Source organism: Oncorhynchus keta, chromosome 10 (genome assembly GCF_023373465.1).
Source record: "Oncorhynchus keta strain PuntledgeMale-10-30-2019 chromosome 10, Oket_V2, whole genome shotgun sequence".
Taxonomy (NCBI): domain Eukaryota; kingdom Metazoa; phylum Chordata; class Actinopteri; order Salmoniformes; family Salmonidae; genus Oncorhynchus; species Oncorhynchus keta.
This window is the reverse complement of record NC_068430.1, coordinates 37974815-38000327: the sequence shown is the minus strand read 5'-3', so window position 1 is coordinate 38000327 and position 25513 is coordinate 37974815. Positions and strand designations below refer to the sequence as shown.

Sequence of the window (25513 nt, the reverse complement as noted above, 5' to 3'; positions counted from 1 at the left end):
TTTTTTCAACATGGTTGCGGTGTCCTTTTTCGGAATGCATTGTCCTGTCAGATTCCTCTGATTGAAGCTTTCCCTAGCATGGTCATGCACCAGGGTTTCATTACCTGGTAATAGCCGGCTATTACCATTTTATTTTATAGAAAAGCTGATGAATAAAATCGTCGCCGGGCCAATTGTCTGGGAGAAGAAAAAATTAGCCCAATGCGAAATCATGCTTTTTAGCCTATTCATTGATGGAAATACCAGTCGATGTGAACACATTTGATTGGTCATGCTTATCAATCTATAGGTTAATCTGCATAATTTGGTGGAATAAAATTGCAGATGGGCACAATATATTTGTTATGTATCTTTAGCACATGCGTACAGCATACAGATGCATGGCCTTTGAGCGGAAAATCTGTCAGACAGCATGAGAGCTGCTGCTACAGCATCTCAAACAGCAGACGCATCCACAATGGAAGGCAGTCATTCAGCACGTCACACACCACTGCAAATAGTTGGAGGCGGTATGCATTTTGAAAACATACTTTGTATGTGGACACCTCTTCAAATGAGTGGATTCGGCTATTTCGACTACCCGTTGCTGACCGGAGTATAAAATCGAGCACACAGCCCATGCAATCTCCATAGACAAACATTGGCAGTGGAATGTTCTTACTGAAGAGCCTAGTGACTTTCAACGTGACACCGTCATAGGATGCCACCTTTCCAACATGTCAGTACGTCAAATTTCTGCCCTGCTACAGCTGCCCCGGTCAACTAAGTGCTGTTATATTGAAGTGAACACGTCTAGAAGTAACAACGGCTCAGCCGTGAAGTGGTAGGCCACACAAGCTTACAGAATGGGAATAGTCTGTCCTCTGTTGCAACACTCACTACTGAGTACAAAACTGCCTCTGGAAGCAACGTACCACAAGAACTGTTCATTGGGAGCTTCGTGTAATGGGTGTCCATGGACAAGCCTAAGATCACCATGCACAATGCCACGTGTTTGCTGGAGTGGTGTAAAGTCTGCAGCTATTGGACTCTGGAGCAGTGGAAACTCGTTCTCTGGAGTGATGAATCACGCTTCACCATCTGCCAACTGTAAAATTTGGTGGAGGAGTAATAATGGTCTCGGGCTGTTTTTCATGGTTTGGGCTCGGACTGTTAGTTCCAGTGAAGGGAAATCTTAACTAGAGGTCGACTGATTTTATGATTTTTTTTTTTTTTTTTTTTGTAACACTGATTTTATTGGAGGACCAAAAAAAGCTTGATACCGATTGATCGGTGGATTTATTTTGTATTTTTGTAATGTATATATTTGTAATAATGACAATTACAACAATGAACACTTATTTTAACTTAATGTAATACATAATCTATTTAGTCTAAAAAAAATCATTCAACATGTTCAATTTGGTTTAAATAATGCAAAAACACAGGGTGGGGGCGATGACGTCAAAGTTGGCCCAACTTTTCTGTTGCCAAGAGTTTGGGAGAATGGCTGCCCTGAGAGTTCTGCTTTACATACAGACATAATTTAAACGGTTTTAGAAACTTTAGTGTTTTCTATTCAATAATTATTATATGCATATATTAGACATTTTGGGAAAAAATATTTTCAGTGTACTATGGGCACGCACTTCCTCCAAAGGGGGCAGTATTCAGCCCTATCTCCAAGAGGTTAAAAATCGCACAACATTTCAGCGTCCTGCTACTCATGCCAGGAATATAGTATATGCATATGATTGTGTGGATAGAAAACACTCTGACGTTTCTAAAACTGGTTAAATCACGGCTGTGACTATAACAGAGCCTGCGTTTCATCGAAAAGCGCAAGAAACTGATCACTGAAAACTGGGAAAAAAGTATCAATGCGCCACTTGAATGTATTGTTTATGGGAAACTAAATTACATGGGGCTGAGATTGCAAGTCCTACAGCTTCCACACGATGTCGCCAGTCTTGTCAATTGCCTGCGCTTTGTTTCTTGGTCAAACGAGTAAGAGCCCATTTCTTCCGGTCTCCGACAGGATGTTTTGGAGTAGAAATTTCTGAACATTATTTCAAGACGTGGAGCTATTGAATACACATCGCCCCGTGATCAATTTGATAGATTATTAACGTTTACTAATGGCTAAAGTTGGATTACAAAAGTATTTCGAAGTGTTTTGTGAAAGTTTATCGTCGACTTTTTTAATTTAAAATGACGTTGCGTTTTAAAACGGTGTTTTTTCCTTGATCACACACTCTTCATAGATCGATATTTAGGTATATATGGACCGATTTAATCGGGAAAAAAAGACCCAATAGTGATGTTTATGGGACATCTAGGAGTGCCAACAAAGAAGATCGTCAAAGGTAATGAATGTTTTATATTTTATTTCTGCGTTTTGTGTAGCGCCGGCTATGCTAATTATTTTGTTTACGTCCCCTTCAGAGGGGTATTTAGAGCATGGCGCTTGTGTTGCATGCTATCAGATAATAGCTTCTCATGCTTTCGCCGAAAAAGCATTTTAAAAATCTGACTTGTTGGCTGGATTCACAACGAGTGTAGCTTTAATTCAGTACCCTGCATGTGTGTGTTTTAATGAACGTTTGAGTTAACGAGTGCTATTAGCATTTAGCGTAGCGCATTTGCATTTCCAGATGGCTAGATGGGACGCATGCGTGTCGGGTCGACGTAAGGTTTTAAGATGGTCAAATCTGGAAACTATCATTTCGAAAACCAAACGTTTATTCTTTCAGGGAAATTCGGAACCATTCCGTATTTTATCGAACGGGTGGCAACCATAAGTCTAAATATTGCTGTTACATTGCACAACCTTCAATGTTGTCATAATTATGTAAAATTCTGGCAAATTAGTTCACAACGAGCCAGGCGGCCAAAACTGTTGCATATACAGTTGAAGTCTGAAGTTTACATACACCTTTGAAAGTACATTTAGACAGTTTTTCACAATTCCTGACATTTAATCCTAGTAAAAATGACCTGTTTTTGGTCAGTTAGGATCACCAGTTTATTTTAAGAATGTGAAATGTCCGAATAATATTAGAGAATGATTTATTTCAGCTCTTATTTCTAATGACGATGGTCATTCTTGCCAAACAGTTCTATTTTTTGTGTCATCATAAAGCATGTCTGGTTGGAGGGGTTTATGCTGGGTGAAGAACATTCAGAAATCCCTTCCAATACACATTGCCTGTGAGCATCAGAGGTGAACCAGTTGCATATACAGCTTGAGCAAGACATTAATCAGCATTTCCCTGACTACGTTCCTCCATTGAGTAAAAATAAAAACTCTAATTCCAGGAGGACCATGAGCTGTTGCTATCGATAAGGTGTCTAATTACTTCTATTCGAGGTGACAATGATGAGAGGGTTTATTGAGTTTGCTTGTTGCGAGCGCTAAGGGAACTTTATGCACTTGGCCAGATGATTCTGCATCTTTGTTGCATTCTTCACATATGATTTGGCACAGTATTTACAAATGTACACAGCTTTTAGCTGCAGTGAAATGTCTCTGCATCAGATAATACAGGAAAATTCCACAGGCACTAAAAAAAAAAAAAAAAAAATAAATTCCGTGTACAGTTAACCAGTTAGATTAAACAATTATTTTGTAAGAAATGTTTTAAAATGAAACATGTATGGAAACAGGTGAATTAACACTCAGTTAGCAGGCTCAAGCAAGCTAAAACCCACATGGTAGCAAAAACTAACTAGCAGAAATTGTTAACAAGTTAGAAATGATTTAAACACACTGCTGTAGGCTACTATTTACTAGTTAACACAAAATAATTTGTCATATAACGTGTGTGTGTGTGTGTGTGTGTGTGTGTATATATATATGTGTATATATATATGTGTATATATATATGTGTATATATCTATATGTGTTGTATATACATTGAGTATAAGTATTTGATACACTGCCAATTTTGCAGGTTTTCCAATACAAACATAGAGGTCTATTTTTATCATACATCAACACATAGTCTAAAACAAAATCCAGAAAATCACTTGATTACAATACACATGTTATATGACAAATTATTTTGTGTTAACTAGTAAATAGTAGCCTACAGCAGTGTGTTTAAATCATTTCTAACTTGTTAACAATTTCTGCTAGTTAGGTTTTTGCTACCATGTGGGTTTTATATATACTTATTGTATGAATTTGGGCTCTATTGTCCCAGAGTCTTTTTCGAATAGGCTATTTCTTTCTCAACAAGCTGACCAATAGAGTATGTCAACTTTACTACTATGGGGGATAGTAGATTGACAAAGGCTAGTGATTTTTGCTGTTCGTTACACGTCTTGTTAGCTGAGAATGTAAATGTGGAGAGTTATTCAAAGTGCACATCAGAATTCCGTAAGAAGGACTGCACATCGTTGCATCCTCCACTTGAATGTTCTGTTAATATGAATGACCATAATTTAAATGCGATTTCTATCAGTCATAGTCCTGTGGGTGGATGCCCTAATCAGGTTACGCACCGATTGGGTCCGGTAAATTTCTCAAATATCTGGTCAATTTAAAATGCTGCCGGTCAAATGTCGCAGTGCCACATGTTTCTAAAGAAAGCCCTGTTACACACATTCAGACAGGTTGAGTGTCCCTGCTACTAGCAGTGCCCCTAAGGAGCTGTGTTGGATAAGCAGAACAGGGCAGGGCTTAAGTGTTTGGAGAGAGAAAAAGAGATGGGTTTGTTGTGCTTTGAGAGCTCGATTTAGTCTTACTGCTTGGCTTGTGGCTCTGCCAGGTCCCCCAGAGCAGAGCCCCCTGGGGTAGGAATGTGAGTGTGGCTCGGAGGAGGAGAGGGCGTGGGGGAGGCAAGTAGACTGGATAGGAGCAGATAGGAACCACCAGGCCCAGGGTGGACTGGCCACAGAAGACTGGAGTCCCGCACAACATCCTATTCTGCACAGTTTGCGTTAAAGGGCTGGAGCTGCATTCTATAGGCAGGCACTGGAGTCTATAGTCACAGGAGTCTGAGTTTCTGTGTTGGTTAGTGACAGTACATCAGAATTACAATCACAAAACCATTAGTGTTTTCATTACATTCTCAGGCTCCAGTAGAGACAAGTTTAGACAAAGCCAACCAGGCTAATAATGTTCTGTTCTTGGCTAGGGACATCCACATGAATTGGTCTAAATGAACCATAACAGTACATGTTAGATTATTTTAATGTAAAGAGTAGAAACAGATGGTCTATTGTAATCCAGTGTAGCTTTCTTGAGGCATAAGCTTACTGTGGATTCTCAAAACCAGTGGTAGTGTAGATTCATCGGAGGGAGTGAAGTGTTTATGAAACCTGTCAGAGAAATAACAAACTGTGTTGGCTAGGACGTGTGGGTGGCGATGTTTTTTTTTTGTTTGGTTGTCCAGAGCTGGTCGTCACGGAAGTGAACAGTTGATGGGAAAATACCTCTTGCGAAATAGTTTCATCACGCATTTGTAATATTTCTCTTGTTGAATACAGATAGACTACAACTCCTCTAGAGTCATCCTGTTGGAAGAAGGCTGGTTCTTGTTGGCAGCCATTTTTTGTTTTTCCACAGCCTTCCTGCAGGTTTTGCAGAGGGGATTCTGAAGCTGAACCATGCATCTGGGCTACAGCTGCTGCTGCTGGGTCAGGGTTTGGACCCACCGTCCAAAAATGCACTCCAGGGGCGACACAGGAAGCTGGGGCCTGGCTCTAGCCTGACAGGGAGGGTAGTGGTCATTAGTGGTCAGAGATACGGGGTATTAGCTCACCCTCATTTGGACCTGTTGGCAGCCTGGACACATGCAGCACATTTATTTAATTATTTAGGCCTATTTGGTTGTTGACTCATTTGAAAACGACACTGGTTTATAGTAAGTTGGGAACTTGTGAACGTGTAACTCCAGAGGTCCCAGGTACAGTGAGTTTGTGTAATGGTCAACAGGTTGTGACTGTATCAAAAATGAGACAACGCTGCAAGTCTGAGGGAATGAACTCCTAGTACTGAGAGGATGTCAGAGCCTATCTAGGGCTTACATAGAAGGGACAGCTTGAGTTGACTTAATGATAGTCACTCTCACGGGTTGGTTTAAGCCGGTATGCTGAATGACAAATCTATAATTGAACTGTCCCCTCCTGCATCCATCTTTAGGCCCTGTTAACAGCTCTATTTCGCTCATGTGGAGGCTGCTTTGTTTGTTTGTTTGTTTGGTGCGAGCTGACTGACCATTGTGTTGTCAGGTGAGTGAAGACGTGAGGCATGCTGCTGGAAAATCTCAGGCACCAGCCAAACGAGCTTCGGGCTCAGTGAAAGTCGGGGCCGTACCCGGAACATGGGTCTTCACTTCAGCCCCAGAAATCACTGCCTCTCTTTTACACTATACTGTTCAAACTGCACCTCAGCAGAGCCTGGTGGTTCAGTTTAGTCTGTTGACTAATAATGTCCCAGGATAGTCACAACCAGTTTTTGTTCTCAAACGCTGATGTTCTAGAGAACTTAGTTTGGATTCAGCCTATTCAAAATGGCTGCTTGGTCATCAACCTCAACTCCAAATGTTTGTAGTTAGGGTTGCAAAATGCTGGTAACTTTCCCACAATGCCCATGTTTTTGAGAAATCCCAGTTGGAAGAAATATGGATTCCTCCAACCAGGATTTTCTGGAAAAACTTAGCATTTTGGGGAAGTTACCCTAATTTTAGTTGTCCTGTTTCTCTGAATATAACTCTGCTGCTGCCAAGTCATATTCCTGCTGCTGGTGTTTTGTTAATCCGCGATGGTGAGAACACGTGGCCCTGTCACAGCCAACCTTCAGAGGTCACAGTCCACATGTGATGCCGCTTATGCCCTATCTTAGCGGGGCTTACCGTGCTGCCAAGGGCCACAGGCCGATTTGTGTGACCCAAACAATGGCCCCACTTCTCCCGTAACCTCTTTCCCTTGCCCCACCTCACCATGTGACTGGGCCACTTATGTGAAGAAGCTTAAGGTCTCAAAGTGCGCTTGTTCAGTGTCTGAAATGTGCCACTGTCCCCGAATCGCGTTGTTTTGATAGATGCTTAGAAGTAGAAAGGCTTTGTTGAGAGCTGGAAAAGTCACTGTACTGTTCTTATGTTATTCTGTGGAAAAGCCATAACTCATTCTTAGGGCTTCTTTCCGATCCACCTGACCTTACCAGGACAAACTGGGTAAGATCACATAGTCAGGAAAACTCCTGGTCCAACTCATGCTGAAATGTTCAAACTAATTTGAGTGCACAGTCTGATTTTTTTTTTATAACAGGACACATGCTTATGGAATGGCGTACGCCAAAGTTATACATTTCAATATTTGTACTTTACACATTCTCAATACTTTACACATTCTTTTCAGAAATGGCGTATTCAGATATTTAGTGTAAAAGCTGTCTGGAAGAGAAATCCTATAGCCTGCCCATCTGTTATATTCCTACTGAAATTGAGAGAAAATATTGCTTTTGAGTTGGCCATTTGGTTAGCATAGCCTATCCCTTGTATTCTCAACAAGCAGAAATGTAAGCATTGACTGAGTGTAATGGCTTGGATGGGACTGATGGTAGAGTATGAAGTCTGGGTGTGGTGGAGGATGTATAGGGGGCTGTGTTTTGTGTTGGGAGTGTGTGTGGTGAGAGACTGGACACATGGGCTGTATAGTAACACCTTTCATCCCATGGCCTCCAGAGATTCATACAGACAGACTTATGGAAGAAGTGACCAGCACAGCTCTCGGGCCTCATTTATAAACATTGCAGACATTTCACACGAAATATCTGCATACGCCATATCTGGAAGAAAAATGCGTACAGTATGTATACAAATATTGAGATTTATAAACTTGGCGTACGCCATACTTAAGCATGTTTCCCGTTTTATAAATCAGACCCGTCCTAAAACTGCACACCGCGAACAAGCATTATAACTCCACCTGAAAAATGCCAATCATTCACTTTTCACGGTGACAATAACTCTCCTATCTACTGTTACTTTGGAGCTGTTGGAGTTAGGCCACAACAGTTTCCAAAAGAAAGGGCAATGGCACATTTTATAAAATGTTTTGGGAGGGGTTGCCAGAATGTTTTAATATTTTTGCAGTGACATGCTCTGAAGCACGAAGGACTGTGGCCATTTCTGAAAGAAAGAAACGACCAAATTGTTATGGACCTGTTAGCAGAACATTTGGTACAATGTTTTACATTGACTTTTTCCACCAACCTAAATATGCTGCACGGCACGTGAATTCTGAAACATTGTCTACACGAGAAATGTGAAATGACAGTATTCAGACGTAGGCCTACACACGTCAATGGAACAGGTGAACTGTTTGTTTTACAGTTGTAGCCTATTTAAAAAAAAAAAAAACTTTTTTTTACGGATCTAGTAGAGCAGGATTTTTTGGACATAAAAGACCCGTAAAAACGCCAGATAATCATCTCCAAGTGAATTTAATTTTAGACATATTTTCCAAAGTATTCCCACGCATGGTAGCGAGATCTGTTATCGTGTACAAATGCAAGCAAGGTTTGAAATGATTGTTTTGGTAAAATGTATATCTGTTTGGACTTCTTGCAGTCAACTTGCATTTTACAAAATGTGTAATTATGTTCTGGCCCCCTGACCATGCAGGCATCCTAATGTATCCTATTGTAAGGCCTTTTAGATTTACAAGAAAGGACGCCCACACCAGTAGAAATCCACTTTTTCGAGCTGAAAGATGGCCAGAGCTTACCCAGGTGTTGCACAATGATTTAAGTCAAGTCATCGTTTTAGTGAAAAGTATCATTTATTTGGGCTTGAAGTGACAAATCCGAACTGCCCACTTCGTGTATTCTTCTGTTTTATTGAATGTTACTTACCACCCACCAGCATGGCATTGTTTATTAATCAGAAACACCTGCAAATGTTGTTTCTCTTCGCAAGTTGCGACTTAGCCAAACAACTTTTCGCCGTAGCCTACACTTGGCCACCTGAGCCACAGAGCAAACTAAAATAAGGAGTGCAAACTTATGCCTTTTCACATCCACTTTTTTTTTTACCTGAACATTTCCATAATCCATTGGATAATTGGTCAGTTTTCAATTATTTTTGAGCTAGTCTGTATAAAAAAAGAAAAATACAATTTTATATGACAAATCCAGCTCCAGTAGCCACCTGGCTAATCTTTTGAATAAGGTGTTGTTAAAAACCCTCCGGCAATAAAAGATAACATTTAGCTAGCTAGATAGATAAGGTTAGCAAGATAGCTAAGGTTGGCATGCTAGTTAGCTAAACTGACAGCTGTCAGTTCCCTATTTGTAGGGGTTTCTCCGGTCCACGTGGAAGTCACCAGGACGTTATTTCCCAGCCCCAATTCATATTTTTATATAGAAGTATCCCGTGTCATTCTTCGTAGGTGGAACCTAAACACGTATTTCCACTCTAGGGCAGGAATTGCGTTGAAATGGGGGCGGCATTGCCCTCTGGTAGGGGCCTTTAAAAAACAGCTACATGGTACCACGTGGAGTGTTAGGTGGATTCCTTCTGGGCCTTGCATAATAGCCATATAACTGTGTAACCGATGGTTATGAATGAAGACCGTCATGAGAGATTGTTTGTGGAGATTCTCTGCCCTCGACTTACAATTAAAACCAGTAAATGAATAATTGTCAGTGCTCACTGATAAAGTGGATATCTATTCATGCCAATGCGACAGAGGTGCGACTCCATGACCGGGAAAAAACGTGATCTAAGTTTGAAGGGATAAACAAACTCCTAAAAGAGAAAATTGAATCACTCTAAAAATCATTCCTGTAAATTCAATGTGCGGGTCACAGGACTTGAAACTACTGTGGAGCTGTAGTTAGCCTTGCAAATTGTTAGCATTGCATCAGGATCTGGGGGTCTGACCTATGCAGGGAAGAGGACCATCTACCCAAACCTGACTGCCGAACTGCTAAAACAGAAGACCTAGATCGAGGTAAGATCCCAGCTACGCAAGCTAAGTCTGAAATGCGGCTTCATCCAATCAGCAAAACAGGTATAATATCCATACACAATCACACAGCCTAGCCCATGGCTATGATGCTGCCCTCAGCATAAGACAATGATGACAGCCCTCATGGGTACAAGGACAATATTACTATTATTGCTGAGCATTATGGCTGTCCCCGACTAAAAATAATAATAATATTGGTCGACTGAAAGTCCTCTCTTTCGACCAATTGATTGGTCAAAGATATTCAACATGTATTTTGGCATATAGACACACCCGATGTGTTTTAATAAAATGAACTATATGCATTGAGCTTGCCTGATGCTTTAAGCTTACGGTATGATTAAATAAGATAAATGCCTCAGGCGCCAGAGATTTACATATTGAAAAGGAAAAAACTTAATCTCACCCAACTATTCTCCTTCTACTGGCTTTCGCAGATTCTGCAATTACTCTCAAAGTTGCTGGTAAAAGACTACGAGGAGTCGGCAACCAATCTTACCATTTCTACCGATCTGCATGCCAGGAGGCAGAGCATCACTTTATTATAGACTGACTTCTCTCCATCTTAGCTACTACCGCATCAATGTTTTGACCATGACGGTTTACAATCTAGTGTTACTCCAATAAATTTAGTCATCTCAACTTGCTCAATTTCCACATTTATTTATTGCAAGATTTAGTTGAGGTTTCGGGTTTAGTGGGTGTTTTGTTCCAAATACAATGCTTTTAGTTTTAGAAATATTTAGGGCTAACTTATTCCTTGCCACCCACTCTTAAACTAACTGCAGCTCTTTGAGTGTTGCAGTCATTTCAGTCACTGTAGTAGCAGATGTGTATAGTGTTGAGTCATCCGCATACATAGAAACTCTGGCTTTACTCAGTCAGCGGCATGTCGTTAGTAAAAAAAAATAAAAGCAAGGGGCCTAAATGGCTATCCTGTGGAATTCCTGATTCTAACTGGATTATATGTGCTAGGCTTCCATTAAAGAACACTGTGTTCTGTTAGACAAGTAACAATGAACATTATAGCAGGTGGTATTGAGCCATAACAAATATTTTTTTCCAGCAGCAGACTTTGATCAATAATGTCAAAAGCTGCACTGAAGTCTAACGACAGCTCCCACAATCATTTTATCATCAATTTCTATCAGCCAATCAGTCATTTTTGTAAGTGCTGTGCTTGTTGAGTGTCCTTCCATATAAGCATGCTGAAATTCTGTTGTCAATTTGTTTACTGTAAAATAGCAATGTATCTGGTCAAACACAATTTTTCCAGAAGTTTACTAAGGGTTGGTAATGGGTTGATTGGTCAGCTATTTGAGCCAGTAAAGGGCACTTTACTATTCTTGGTTAGCAGAATTACTTTCGCTTCCCTCCAGGCCTGAGGGCACACACTCCTCAGTAGGGTTAAATAGGAGTGCCAATATCGCCTGCTATTATCCTCAGTCGTTTTCTGTCTAGATTGTCAGACCCTGGTTGCTTGTCATTGTTGATAGACAAGGAATTAACGGTAAATGTACTACTGGTGATATATGTCATGGGGAATTGATATACACTAACAATCAAACGCAAACAAATAACACAATGAATGTGCACAAATTTGCGGGAGAGTGTATTTTGGAGAAAAGTGTATTGTGTGCATGGTCAATCTGACATCTGCATTGGAGTGGCTGAATACTGAATAAATATTTTGGTACCCTTCCCCAGATATGTGCCTCAACACAATCCTTTCTCGAAGCTCTATGGACAATACCTTCAACCTCATGGCTTGGTTTTTGCTCTGACATGCACTGTCAACTGTGGGACCTTTATATAGACAGACAGGTGTGTGCCTTTCCAAATCATGTCCAATCAATTGAATTTACCACGGGTGGACTCCAATCAAGTTGTAGAAACATCTCAAGGATGATCAATGGAAACAGGATGCACCTGAGCTCAATTTGGAATCTGATAGCAAAGGGTCTGAATACTTATGAAAATAAGTTATTTCTGTTTTTGAGATTAGAGAGATTAGTAGGTCAGCAGCCGCTAGTAAAGACGAGGTCAAGTGTATTGCCTGCCTTGTGAGTGGGAGGGGACTTGGAAGGGGGGGTTCAAAATAGGCACAGAGGGGAAAGGGAGTTGGAAAGAAATTAATCGAAGGCAGACATCGGGAGGTTGAAGTTGCCAAGTATGAAGAGTGGTGCGCCATCGTCAGGAAATGAGTTTATCAAGGTGTCAAGCTCATTGAGGAACTCTCCAAGGGGCACCTGGTGGGCGATGGACAATAATGTTAAGCTTGAGTGGACAAGCATGGAATTCAAATGAAGAGATGTAAAGGTGAGAGAGGGAGAGAAAAATCACCACTTAGGAGAACTGAGTAGACCTGTGCCACCACCAGGTCGACCAGATTCTCTCGGACTATGAGAGAGAACATAGTCAGATGAAGAAAGGGCAGCTGGAATAGCAGTGTTCTCTGGGGTGATCCATGTCTCTGTCAGGGCCAAACAGTCAAGGGACTGAAGGGCAGCATAGGCTGAGATGAACTTGGCATTCTTGACTGCACATCAGCAGTTCCAAACACTGCCAGAGACCCAGAATTCCACATGGGTTGTGCTCGCACGGCACACTAAATTAGAAGGGTTGCCGCCAAGGGATGGGGAGCATCTGTAAAGCCTACAGGGAGAGGTGCGAACAGGTATAGAAATACACAGTTGACAAAGATACAAAAGAGCGAAATTATAATCTGTAAATTACTCAAGTGACAGAGTTGTGTGGAGCCTGCCTCCCTTTCCTTCCTGAGATGGAGCCTGGGAAGCTGGTTATATACACTCAGAAAAAGAGTAAACTGCTTCCCCTCCATTACAGCCACTGATTACCAAAAACAAGTCACAGATTAAACTGCCCCTTGATCCTGGTTGATGTGACAACTATCTGCAAATTATAAGCAGTAGGCAGGCTACTGTAGGCTACTGGGAAGACAGGCAGCACTTAAAGGCCCTAGCTAGCAAAAAGACAGTACTAGACCACAACAGATAAAGGCAAACCATGTATACTTATCACTCCTGCAGATATCAGGAGTCCTCAAGCAATAGAATGAAGCACTATTTATACTGACAATGCGTATATCACCCCTATAAACTTTATTTTTAAATTATGTGACAATTTTAGGTTGACAATAATTACATTACACAATTTGTGATATTATATCACATCTTAACTTTAGCTTCCTGCGTAAGTAAAATCAGGATTATGCCTCTGCTGCCATTTCATTCCAATTAGACTGGTTTGAATTTCTCCCTGACCAATATGACTGCCATTTTTACCCCATTCTGTAACTTTTTGAGGGTTTTTGACCGCCCCTCTAGTAAATTAATAGGATCTCTATATATTATATGGTTTAAATATTCCCCATGTAATGTCAATGGACAGCTAACATAAAATGTTGAAGTGTCATAAATGCATCATAATGCAGAAACTGCATTGACCCAACTCTCCGAATACATGGCTCTGGGAACACTCACAATGTCCGCCACTCCACCCATTATGTAATCACTGACTTGAATGGGATGCCCGTTCTATTCATTCTATTTAAATTCCAGCACATGTGGTCAGGAGCGGGGAAAAGGAGGATGTGCATAAGTTATATTTTTTTGCTATCAAAATTCCATGACATTCACAGCCGCAAATACCCTCTTCTTATGCTAACAACTTCTCCTTTTTCTGATCCACTACTTTCATCTTTCACTTCCCTCACTTTCTGTAGCTTTTGTAGAATATGCAGACGTATGAAAAATCTAAAAGTGCTGCATTAGACTCAAGTCGGTGCCCGTGTTTATCCTAGATCAGTGTTTCAGACCCTGATCTCTACATTGAGCCACGGTAGGGGTTTATTTCACTGAAGACCATTCTCTACACGATCATTCACGCAGAACAATGTATTTCACTAGATATTCACATACTGTTTTGGTCCAACAGTCATTGGTGTGGACAACACCCTTGGGAAAAAAAACTTGCGTAGAGCAAACTTCTTGAAATGGCTTTTCTAGAATGGTTTAAGTCAACAACAGTGTTACCTAATGGTCTGTGCCATGCTAGTAAATACCCATAGACTTCCAGTCATTGCACTAATGCGAGTTAGCATTGGCTTGCGAAACTACCTCTTAACTTCCTTCAGACTCAACACGGGGACAAACAAAATGGTATCCACGAGTTCATCTGACTTTAAGGAAGTAGATAAAGGGCCTCATGGCCAAAATCCCGAAGGTTCCCAACAACACTTCACACGTCAGTGGAACAGGTGAACTGGCTCTTCTACCGTTGTAGCCTATTTTCAAATTAAATGAGAGATTGGACGAATGGTATCCTATTAATTTGTTGTATAGGCTCCTTTGGGAGTAGCCTATGAAACCATCAGTCAGAAAGTGTGAGGTTTTATTCTGCACTGATTATGGAAATGAAATAGGAAATTGATTCTCACTAATGGCAAATGACTGCAACTTGTTATTATACACTTAAATAAAAATGTAAACGCAACATGTAAAGTGTTGGTTTCATGAGCTGAAATTAACAATCCTAGATATTTTCGGTACATACAAAACGTTTATTTCTCTCATGTTGTGCACAAATGTGTTAACATGCCTGATAGTGAGGATTTCTCCTTTGCAAAGATAATCCATCCACCTGACAGGTGTGCCATATCAAGAAGCTGAAAGCATGTATGGCATCGTGTGGACGAGCGGTTTGCAGATGTCAACGCTGTGAACAAAGTGCCCCATGGTGGCGGTGGGGTTGTGGAATGGGCAGGCATAAACTATGGACAACGAACACCAATTGCATTTTATCAATGGCAATTTGAATGCACAGAGATACCATGACGAGATCCACAAGCCCATTGTCGTGCCATTTGTCCACCACCATCACCTCATGTTTCAGCATGATAATGCACAGCCTCATGTAGCAAGGATCCGTACACAATTCCTGGAAGCTGAAAATGTCCCAGTTCTTCCATGGCCTGCATACTCACTAGATGTGTCACCCATTGATCATGTTTGGGATGCTCTGGATCGACGTGTACAACGTCCAGCACAAAATATGATTTGCCTGCTTGCAATGCAATACTTTAACCACATGGAATTGTGCATAGGCTTATGCGTGGTCTACAGTTTGCATTGAGGTAAGAACATTCTCACGTCAAGGTCAGTTTTTATAAATGCCAACTTTTGTGTGAACTGTTTTGGGGTATATTTTGTACATATGTAATATTTATAAATGAGGCCCCAGGTGTTTGATGTAGTTGACTCTGATGTCTCTGGTACCATCTTGACCTTCACCAGTAAAGGCCTCGCCTCTGTGCATGAGAAACTCAAATTAAATATATTTATATAGCCCTTCGTACATCAGCTGATATCTCAAAGTGCTGTACAGAAACCCAGCCTAAAACTCCAAACAGCAAGCAATGCAGGTGTAGAAGCACGGTGGCTAGGAAAAACTCCCAAGAAAGGCCAAAACCTAGGAAGAAACCCAGAGAGGAACCAGGCTATGAGGGCTGGCCAGTCCTCTTCTGGCTGTGCTGGGTGGAGATTATAACAGAACATGGCCGAGATTTTCAAACGTTCATAGATAACCAGCATGGTCAAATAATAATAATCACAGTAGTTGTCGAGCAGCACGGCCAGGTGGACTGGGGACAGCAAGGAGTCATCAGGCCATGTAGTCCTGAGGCATGGTCCGAGGTCTCAGGTCCTCCTCTGAGAGAGAGAATTAGAGAGCATACTTAAATTCACACAGGACACTGGATAAGACAGGAGAACTACTCCAGATATAACAGACTGATCCTAGCCCCCCGACACAAACTACTGCAGCATAAATACTGGAGGCCGAGACGGGAGGGGTCAGGAAACACTGTGTATAGCATTTCTTTAGTCGTCGATCCCCTAGTCCTCCACCAGGCTCCAGAGGAAAAGTATAGTCACCACGCCACCACCAACCTCATGGCATTATCACAAAGACAGCCCAACAGAGTCATGCTGATGGAGACACCAGGATAATTTTAATTCACCATGTTTCTCCCTGGCCGAGCCAAAGACTCGTTGAAAACTACAGATACACTTTGGCCAGTGTCATTTGAAAGTCAACTGTGATTCTGTAATAGTCACAGACATTAAGAGAAACTAGTTGGTGTTTAACACTAAACCTGTTGAACTGTTTTTAACTGATGAGTCCTGATGAGAGAATGAGCTCCGGTTTTCCTGTCTGCCTGGGTTTCTCTAACCTGGTTCTTCCCAACCGAGGAATGTTAAATAAAAGAGGCTGTCTGATTCACATTAGCAGTGCGTTTTCCACCAAAGCCCTGCCAGCTAACTTTAGAATGGAGCCTTGTGGGGCTCACTCAGCTTACTGTGCATGAGGAGATCCCTTTTTCCCCTCTTTAGCCTTTTTCTCGCTCTCTCCCACTCTCTCTTGCTTTCTACCTATTTGCTTCTCACTCTCCATTTACTTTTTCTTTCTCCCCCTTTTCTCCCCACATTCTGCCCCATGTTTTAGATTATTTTTTGTAAATGGGTCAGCAGATGTTAGAAAAGGGAGCGATATGGGAGGGGGAGAGGGATGGGGGAGAGATTGCCAAGACCAACAGTTTGGTTTTTCGTGTGGGCGGAGAGAGATGGACCCCTAAGAGAAGGGAGCGTTCAGTTCCAGACTTTGCACCCCACAGACTCTCATTTACATCTGAAAGATCCTGAAAAATACCATTCAACAAGGGGGAACATTTTGCTCGTGTCTGTAAACAAATGTTTTCCCTTGAAGTGTTACTAATCATAGAATGCTACTTTTGGGCAACACTTACAGATCTCCAAGGCTGGCATTAAGTTACAGTGAAGGCTCATCTTTCAGCTAATTAGCAGTTAGCAGGAGTTGTGTTTGTATTCAGTTTGCAGTTTGAAAATATGGCCCAATTAGCCATAATTATAAGTACAAACTCATCCCCTGTTCTTCAAGGTTAGCAAGCTTTGTTTTGGAGGCCATGAGTTGCTCTTTGTTACCTATTCCTTGAACTCTCCCATGTAAGCCCAGGCAATGTTCATGGTATTGTGTAAAGCACTGAAACGTGGAGAGGGACTAACAGGAGAGATGCGTCCATCCAATCTGTCTGAGTGACTAAAAAATACAAGATGCAGCCGACCACCCAGGACTTTAGGTTTTTGTCCCAGATGTCTAAGCACTCTCCGAAACATGATGCTATGCTCGCACAAACAATGATTTCCTACAAATAACAGGCACAGCAACACCATTTCAGTAAACCGTGTTGCGCAACAACATCAAAGCAGTGTACAGCACATAGATCGGGTCTACACTTGACACTTGCATGTAACTTCTGCTATCACAATATGAAGGTCACATTGAAAAGACAGATCTATAAAAGCTTTATTGTGGTTGGATCGTGTTCAGATCTGGCTAACTACTTCAGAAAGGGGTTGTATGCACATTTCTCCTCTGTCTGGGCGCAATCAGGCTTTCGAAAGCGCATCCAGTGGGCAACGTCATCAGCACTTCGCCCACAAGTCAGAAAACGTGTGTTTTTAGGAGCGAGAGGCAACTTTTTTTTTCATCAAACGTTGGCGGAAATGCGTTCCTGGCATCTGAGGAATGTCTGATGGCTTCATAAATGCTAGCCAACAAACTTATTTAGCTTTGCTAGCTAGCTTGCTGGCTAGCTACAGAGGTTAGCTGGCTAGTTAGCTACAGGAGTTGACTACTGCCATCAAGTTGTGTGATTATCAGATTTAGCCTGTTCCACCGTTTGCAGATTGCATACTGCATTTGAATATAGTGCGGGAAAAGGGAATCCGAACACAATGTGGACAGGGTAGACACATTTAAATGTAGGTGTAGACGCAGGACGTTTTTGGAATTCAATGATCAGAATACAAGAACTGCATGAACTTTCAAGTCTAGACATGACCATAGTTACAGCTTTATCACAAACATCCTAGGAAAACATTTTACTGCATCCCACTTTTAATGTAACATATACAGTTGAAGTGGGAAGTATACATACACTTAGGTTGGAGTCATTAAAACTCATTTTTCAACCACTCCACGAATGTCTTGTTAACAAACTATAGTTATGGCAAGTCTGTTAGGACCTCTACTTTGTGCATGACACAAGTCATTTCTCCAATTGTTTACAGACAGATTATTTCACTTAGAATTCTCTGTATTACAATTCCAGTGTGTCAGAAGTATACATACACTAAGTTGACTGTGCCTTTAAACAGCTTGGAAAATTGCAGAAAATGATGTCATGGCTTTAGAAGCTTCTGCTAGGCTAATTAACATTGAGTCAATTGGAGATGTACCTGTGGATGTATTTCAAGGCCTACCTTCAAACTCAGTGCCTCTTTGCTTGACATCATTGGAAAATCAAAATAAATAGGCCAAGACCTCAGAAACAAAATTGTAGACCTCAAAGTCTGGTTCATCCTTGGCAGCAATTTCCAAACGCCTGAAGGTACTGCGTTCATCTGTACAAACAATAGTCATCAAGTATAAACACCATGGTGCCACGCAGCTGTCATACCGCTCAGGAAGGATATGCTTTCTGTCTCCTAGAGATTAATGTACTTTGGTGCGAAAAGTGCAAATCAATCCCAGAACAACAGCAAAGGACCTTGTGAAGATGCTGGAGGAAACAGGTACAAAAGTATCTATATCCACAGTAAAACAAGTCATATATCGACATAACCTGAAAGGCCACTCAGCAAGGAAGAAGCCACTGCTCCAAAACCACCATAAAAAAAACAGACAGAGGTTTGCAGCTGCACATGAGGACAAAGATCGTACTTTTTGGAGAAATGCCCTCTGGTCTGATGAAACAAAAATAGAAATGTTTGGCCATCATGACCATTGTTATGTTTGGAGGAAAAAGGGGGATACTTGCAAGCCGAAGAACACCATCCCACCCGTGAAGCACGGGGGTGGCAGCATCATGATGTGGGGGTGCTTTGTTGCAGGAGGGACTGGTGCACTTCACAAAATAGATGGAAAATGATGTAGATGTATTGAATCAACATCTCAAGACATCAGTGAGGAAGTTAAAGCTTGGTCGCGAAGGGGTCTTCCAAATGGACAATGACCCCAAGCATACTTCCAAAGTTGTGGCAAAATGGCTTAAGGACAACAAAGTCAAGGTATTGGAGTGGCCATCACAAAGCCATGACCTCAATCATATAGAACATTTGTGGGCAGAACTGACAAAGCGTGTGTGAGCTAGGAAGCCTGCAAACCTGAGTCAGTTACACCAGCTCTGTCAGGAGGAATGGGCCAAAATTCACCCAACCTCTTATGGGAAGCTTGTGGAAGGCTACCTGGAACGTTTGACCCAAGTTAAACAATTTAAAGTCATTGCTACCAAATACTAATTGAGTGCATGTAAGCTTCTGACCCACTGGGAATGTGACAAAATAAATGAATAAAAGCTGAAATAAATTGTTCTCTCTACTATTATTTCACATTCTTAGGATCACCACTTTATTCTAACTGACTTAAGACATGGACTTTTTACTAGGATTAAAAGTCTGGAATTGTGAAACTGAGTTTAAATGTATTTGGCTAAGGTGTATGTAAACTTCTGACTTCAACTGTATGTTTATATTTTCTAATAGGCGTTAGTGTCGTAAATTAAAATCGTAAGCCCGCTGTTCAGCAACAATTTCACATTGAAATGTCTAACTCCAAATATATAACTCCAAATGGATGTGGACAGGGGAGGACTGGGGAGATTTGAAACGTGATGTTTTGGGCGACAGACAGACTGGAGGATTGGCTGGTCCTGGGGAACAGTCAGTCTGGTGGCGTGGTTTGCCTGGAGTTCCAAATATAATCTGCTGAGTCATTCACTGAGTCCCACTTGTGGGCAAAGCCCTGTTCTGGTCTAGTCCACTGTGGCTGTGCAGCCCTGGGCAGGAGTCTTCGCTGAGGCCCTAAGCACTCTAGTAAGAAGACGATTAGCCTTTTAAACATTTCTATTAAATAAAGCAATACAGATGAAGCGTCTCGGAGAGCATAGCTTCCTCGAACAGTCCTTTCTGAACTACAGCTTCCTCATCCTGGTCCATTATTGTGTTGCACTGTTTTGTTCCTGCCCATTAACAACACACCTGATTCAGTTAATCAAGGGCTTTTTTAGATGATCAATTGAATCTGAGGTGTCGTCTTCATTCTGGGCCAGAACAAATAGTGCAGCCATGTGGGTCCCCAGGACCAAGAAACTCTGACCTACAGTCTAAACTTCCCATTTCCCATGTGTTTAACCCCTCCTCTGCTTCCCTGTCTCGGCATACAGTATGTTGTCATGCCACCAATTTCACACTGACCAGAGCTGAAGGCTGGTATTATTTTTTTCCCCCTCGTGTGTGTGTGTGTGTGTGTGTGCGCAAAGTAGTAATTTGGCCAATCTCAACCAGGGTAATGATGTGTTTGCACTTCACCCTGCTGTGCCCTGACAAAGCAGACTCTTAGACAACGGTTCACTGTTTATTCCCCAAGAGTTGTACACGTTTCTCTGTGGTTGAACATTTGTCTAAAACTGCTGCACAGGGCACATCTGTATATAGAATCAGGATGATGTGATGGAGTTTGAAGGAAGAGTGGCGGTAGAACACTACAACAGGGAAAGATTGGAAAGGAGAGGAGGGATAGAGGTTCATTGAAAAGGTGCAGTACAGGCCTTTGTTAATGTTGGTCTAAATCAGGGATCATCAACTGCATTCAGCCACAGGCTTCTTGAGTGGATGGTCAAGGGGCTGAGATATAATTATAAATCATTTGTAGACTGAAAATTGATCGCAAGAAGCCCAAACAGAGAACATTTGACTAAAGCATAATCATTTCAAACCTTGCTGACATTTTTATATGATCTCTCTATTATGGGTGGGAATATTTTCAAACAGATTTCCAAAATTGAAATAACGGAACTGATTTGCTGGTGTTCTTAGGCTTTTATGTCCAACATTAAACTTTTTTTAACAAATATATTATTTTTCTCAGAAATCTTGGGGAGGCCAAATTTAAATTGGACCGCCAGTTGGAGATCCCTGGTCTAAATCATGTTTTGTCCCTGCCTGTGTTTCAGGTCCACACAGCCGTGTGTCGCGGTGCCCACCCAACGAGTACCAGTGTGGGGGGATAGAGCTGTGTATCCACATGAGCAAACTATGCAACGGAGTTCCGGACTGTACCGATGGCTGGGACGAGGGGCCGCACTGCAGAGGTACTGAACACACACCCACCCTCACTTCCTCCCTCCCTACATCTCCCCCTATTCAAGTAGCCTGTACAGATAGTACAGTGCATTGTATTTGTCGCCTAACCCTCCCCCATACATTCTCCGCCCAGGTGGAATCTTGCAGCATAACAATGAAGGGGAGGTGGCCTGGTCATGGCAGATTGATTCTAGCATGGCCATGCACTAAGGCTTATCGTCCTACCCCCACATTAATGTACACAGAACATGCATGCTGCCCACATCAGACATTACTCCGTCTATAAAATTGGATTATGATTATGATTACGGATTACTGCAGATTTACATGTGAGAAACATGTGTAGGATTATAATAAACTGATTTTTCCACCAAGCATTGTTGAATTCCCTTGGGGTTTTGCAAGTGTGGCTACCTACAGTATTTCTCCCATTACTGGCCCTGGTTAACTATTATTGACCTGAATGTGCTTAATGTATAGGACAGAGTGGACACACAAGTTAAACAGTAAAATTATTTAAAAAAAAATATTAAAGCTAAATTATTAAGTAAATTGTTTGCCAAGGTCTTTGTCCTCGTCTAATGTAAAGCTATAGAAAGCTGTCCCCATCGCTCTCTTTTCCCTTTCCCCCTCTCTCTAATCTCGGTACCACTCCTCTTTCATCCCCCTCTTTTAATTATCCCCCCCCCCCACCCCTTTCTCTCTCTTTCTGCCCATCTGTATTATCACACTGTTATGTTGTTTCTCATGGGAGATGTTGTTGTCATGACTATACTGCCCATACCTTAGCTACTGCTCTGTAAGCAGGTTTGAGTGTTAGGTGTGAGTGTATAAAGCGGATCAGACTTCTAAACGTGTGTGTGTCAGTTTGTGTCTGTGTTCACACTGTGACTGGCTTTTCCTAAACAAAAACTGTGAGCACACTCAAATCATGATTATCCAGCCTGGATTACCTATTTTCCAAAATAACTGTGCCAACGAAAGTTCTTCACTGAAAACACGTGCCGATTCTGATTTGGTTGACTAAATGGAGAGAAAGAAAAACGGAATCGTGTGAAAAGCCAGTGGATCTTTATTGGACGGGTGAGCTAGAGGACAGGATGGCTGGCTAGATTGGTGTTTGCTGAAGCACTAAAGGTTGTCTAATACCCATGGTACAATCCATGAATGGGTCATGGTTGGCCAACGGCATAAATTGGAAAGGGGGGGTAAAAAATAATACCCTAGTACTAAGGGCTGGGAATTACCAGGGACCTCACGATACAATATTATCATGGTACTTAGCTGCCCATACGATATGTATTGTGATTCTCACCATTCTCTATGTAATGCGATTCCATACTGCGATTTAATGCTCCAAACATATTGCTCACCATGTCTGCTGCAGATGGACAAGAGAGAGCATGACAAAATACATTTTGATCAGTCATGGAAAGAAAAGTGCTGAAAACATGTTGGTTCACTTTTAAAAAGAACAAGCTATAGGATGAAAAATAATAGAGTTTTTGTGCAAAATAGCAAATAATCTACCTAGCAAAAACAAACATTATTTTTAGTTTTTACAAATCAACATATGGAGTCTAAGTATCAATATAATATCGTCCGAAATAATATTGTGATATGTAACTACCAATCCCCCCCCCCGTTCACTACCTAATACTAGACTAGAATATCTGAGTATCTGTTATACAGTGCTTCTGTACTGTGTGCACAGGAAAAGGTCCACACCCGCATTCACTTCAATACATACTGTAGTCACTAGTCACACACACACACACACACACACACACACACACACACACACACACACACACACACACACACACACACACACACGTACTGCATGTGTTAGTGTAACACTAGGATTTTAAGTGTGGTCAACACCACAACCACTTCTTTGGATCCCATGAGACACCTGTCACCTCAATTCCCATCCTTCCATCCCTTCATCCTTCCACCCCTTCAGAAGGATTAAATATTTATGGCAGTAACACGGAGAGAGGCGGGACATCAAATTTTCATGCCGCTTCACGCTGGCAGGGCTTTGAGTGGTGTGGGTGTGCGCATCTCCATAGGCCGGCTTTCATCTTCCCAGGTAGTCAAATGGCAGGTTAGCGGGGTTAACCATCCTTCATACGTTCTGCATGGTTATCAGAGTGCTTACATCAATACCCCCCACCCCCCCCAATGATGACTCCAATGATTCTCACAATTGTGTGAACTTGGCTTTTGGGTGGTGGACCTTTTCTTGATACACACAGGAAACTGTTGAGCGTGGAAAAACACAGCAACGTTGCAGTTCTTGACACAACCGATGCACCTAATACCATAACCCCTGTTCAAAGGCACCACAATCTTTTGTCTTGCCCATTCACCCTCTGAATGACACACATACGCAATCATGTCTCAAGGCTTGAAAATCATTTACATTTTACATTTAAGTTATTTAGCAGACGCTCTTATCCAGAGCGACTTACAAATTGGTGCATTCACCTTATGACATCCAGTGGAACAGCCACTTTACAATAGTGCATCTAAATCTTTTAAGGGGGTGAGAAGGATTACTTTATCCTATCCTAGGTATTCCTTAAAGAGGTGGGGTTTCAGGTGTCTCCGGAAGGTGGTGATTGACTCCGCTGTCCTGGCGTCGTGAGGGAGTTTGTTCCACCATTGGGGAGCCAGAGCAGCGAACAGTTTTGACTGGGCTGAGCGGGAACTGTACTTCCTCAGTGGTAGGGAGCCGAGCAGGCCAGCGGTGGATGAACGCAGTGCCCTTGTTTGGGTGTAGGGCCTGATCAGAGCCTGGAGGTACTGAGGTGCCGTTCCCCTCTCAGCTCCGTAGGCAAGCACCATGGTCTTGTAGCGGATGCGAGCTTCAACTGGAAGCCAGTGGAGAGAGCGGAGGAGCGGGGTGACGTGAGAGAACTTGGGAAGGTTGAACACCAGACGGGCTGCGGCGTTCTGGATGAGTTGTAGGGGTTTAATGGCACAGGCAGGGAGCCCAGCCAACAGCGAGTTGCAGTAATCCAGACGGGAGATGACAAGTGCCTGGATTAGGACCTGCTTCCTGTGTGAGGCAGGGTCGTACTCTGCGGATGTTGTAAGCATGAACCTACAGGAACGGGCCACCGCCTTGATGTTAGTTGAGAACGACAGGGTGTTGTCCAGGATCACACCAAGGTTCTTAGCGCTCTGGGAGGAGGACACAATGGAGTTGTCAACCGTGATGGCGAGATCATGGAACGGGCAGTCCTTCCCCGGAAGGAAGAGCAGCTCCGTCTTGCCGAGGTTCAGCTTGAGGTGGTGATCCGTCATCCACACTGATATGTCTGCCAGACATGCAGAGATGCGATTCGCCACCTGGTCATCAGAAGGGGGAAAGGAGAAGATGAATTGTGTCGTCTGCATAGCAATGATAGGAGAGACCATGTGAGGTTATGACAGACCCAAGTGACTTGGTGTATAGCGAGAATAGGAGAGGGCCTAGAACAGAGCCCTGGGGGACACCAGTGGTGAGAGCGCGTGGTGAGGAGACAGATTCTCGCCACGCCACCTGGTAGGAGCGACCTGTCAGGTAGGACGCAATCCAAGCGTGGGCCGCGCCGGAGATGCCCAACTCGGAGAGGAGGATCTGATGGTTCACAGTATCGAAGGCAGCCGATAGGTCTAGAAGGATGAGAGCAGAGGAGAGAGAGTTAGCTTTAGCAGTGCGGAGCGCCTCCGTGATACAGAGAAGAGCAGTCTCAGTTGAATGACTAGTCTTGAAACCTGACTGATTAGGATCAAGAAGGTCATTCTGAGAGAGATAGCGGGAGAGCTGGCCAAGGACGGCACGTTCAAGAGTTTTGGAGAGAAAAGAAAGAAGGGATACTGGTCTGTAGTTGTTGACATCGGAGGGATCGAGTGTAGGTTTTTTCAGAAGGGTGCAACTCTCGCTCTCTTGAAGACGGAAGGGACGTAGCCAGCGGTCAGGGATGAGTTGATGAGCGAGGTGAGGTAAGGGAGAAGGTCTCCGGAAATGGTCTGGAGAAGAGAGGAGGGGATAGGGTCAGCGGGCAGGTTGTTGGGCGGCCGGCCGTCACAAGACGCAAGATTTCATCTGGAGAGAGGGAGAAAGAGGTCAGAGCACAGGGTAGGGCAGTGTGAGCAGAACCAGCGGTGTCGTTTGACTTAGCAAACGAGGATCGGATGTCGTCAACCTTCTTTTCAAAATGGTTGACGAAGTCATCTGCAGAGAGGGAGGAGGGGGAAGGAGGATTCAGGAGGGAGGAGAAGGTGGCAAAAGAGCTTCCTAGGGTTAGAGGCAGATG

General features: G+C 42.6%; 1 protein-coding gene across 4 annotated transcripts in view; it reads left to right on the top strand.

Annotated features, from left to right (window-relative positions):
- The window catches only part of LOC118388177 (low-density lipoprotein receptor-related protein 1-like), a 176937-nt gene that overhangs the window by 47571 nt on the left and 103853 nt on the right, over window positions 1–25513 (top strand). For all 4 annotated transcript variants that reach the window (XM_052526961.1, XM_052526959.1, XM_052526960.1 and 1 more), the window contains exon 3: window positions 21074–21211. In XM_052526961.1, coding sequence (XP_052382921.1) covers window positions 21074–21211 — 138 coding nt within the window. The remainder of the gene's footprint in view (window positions 1–21073; window positions 21212–25513) is intronic.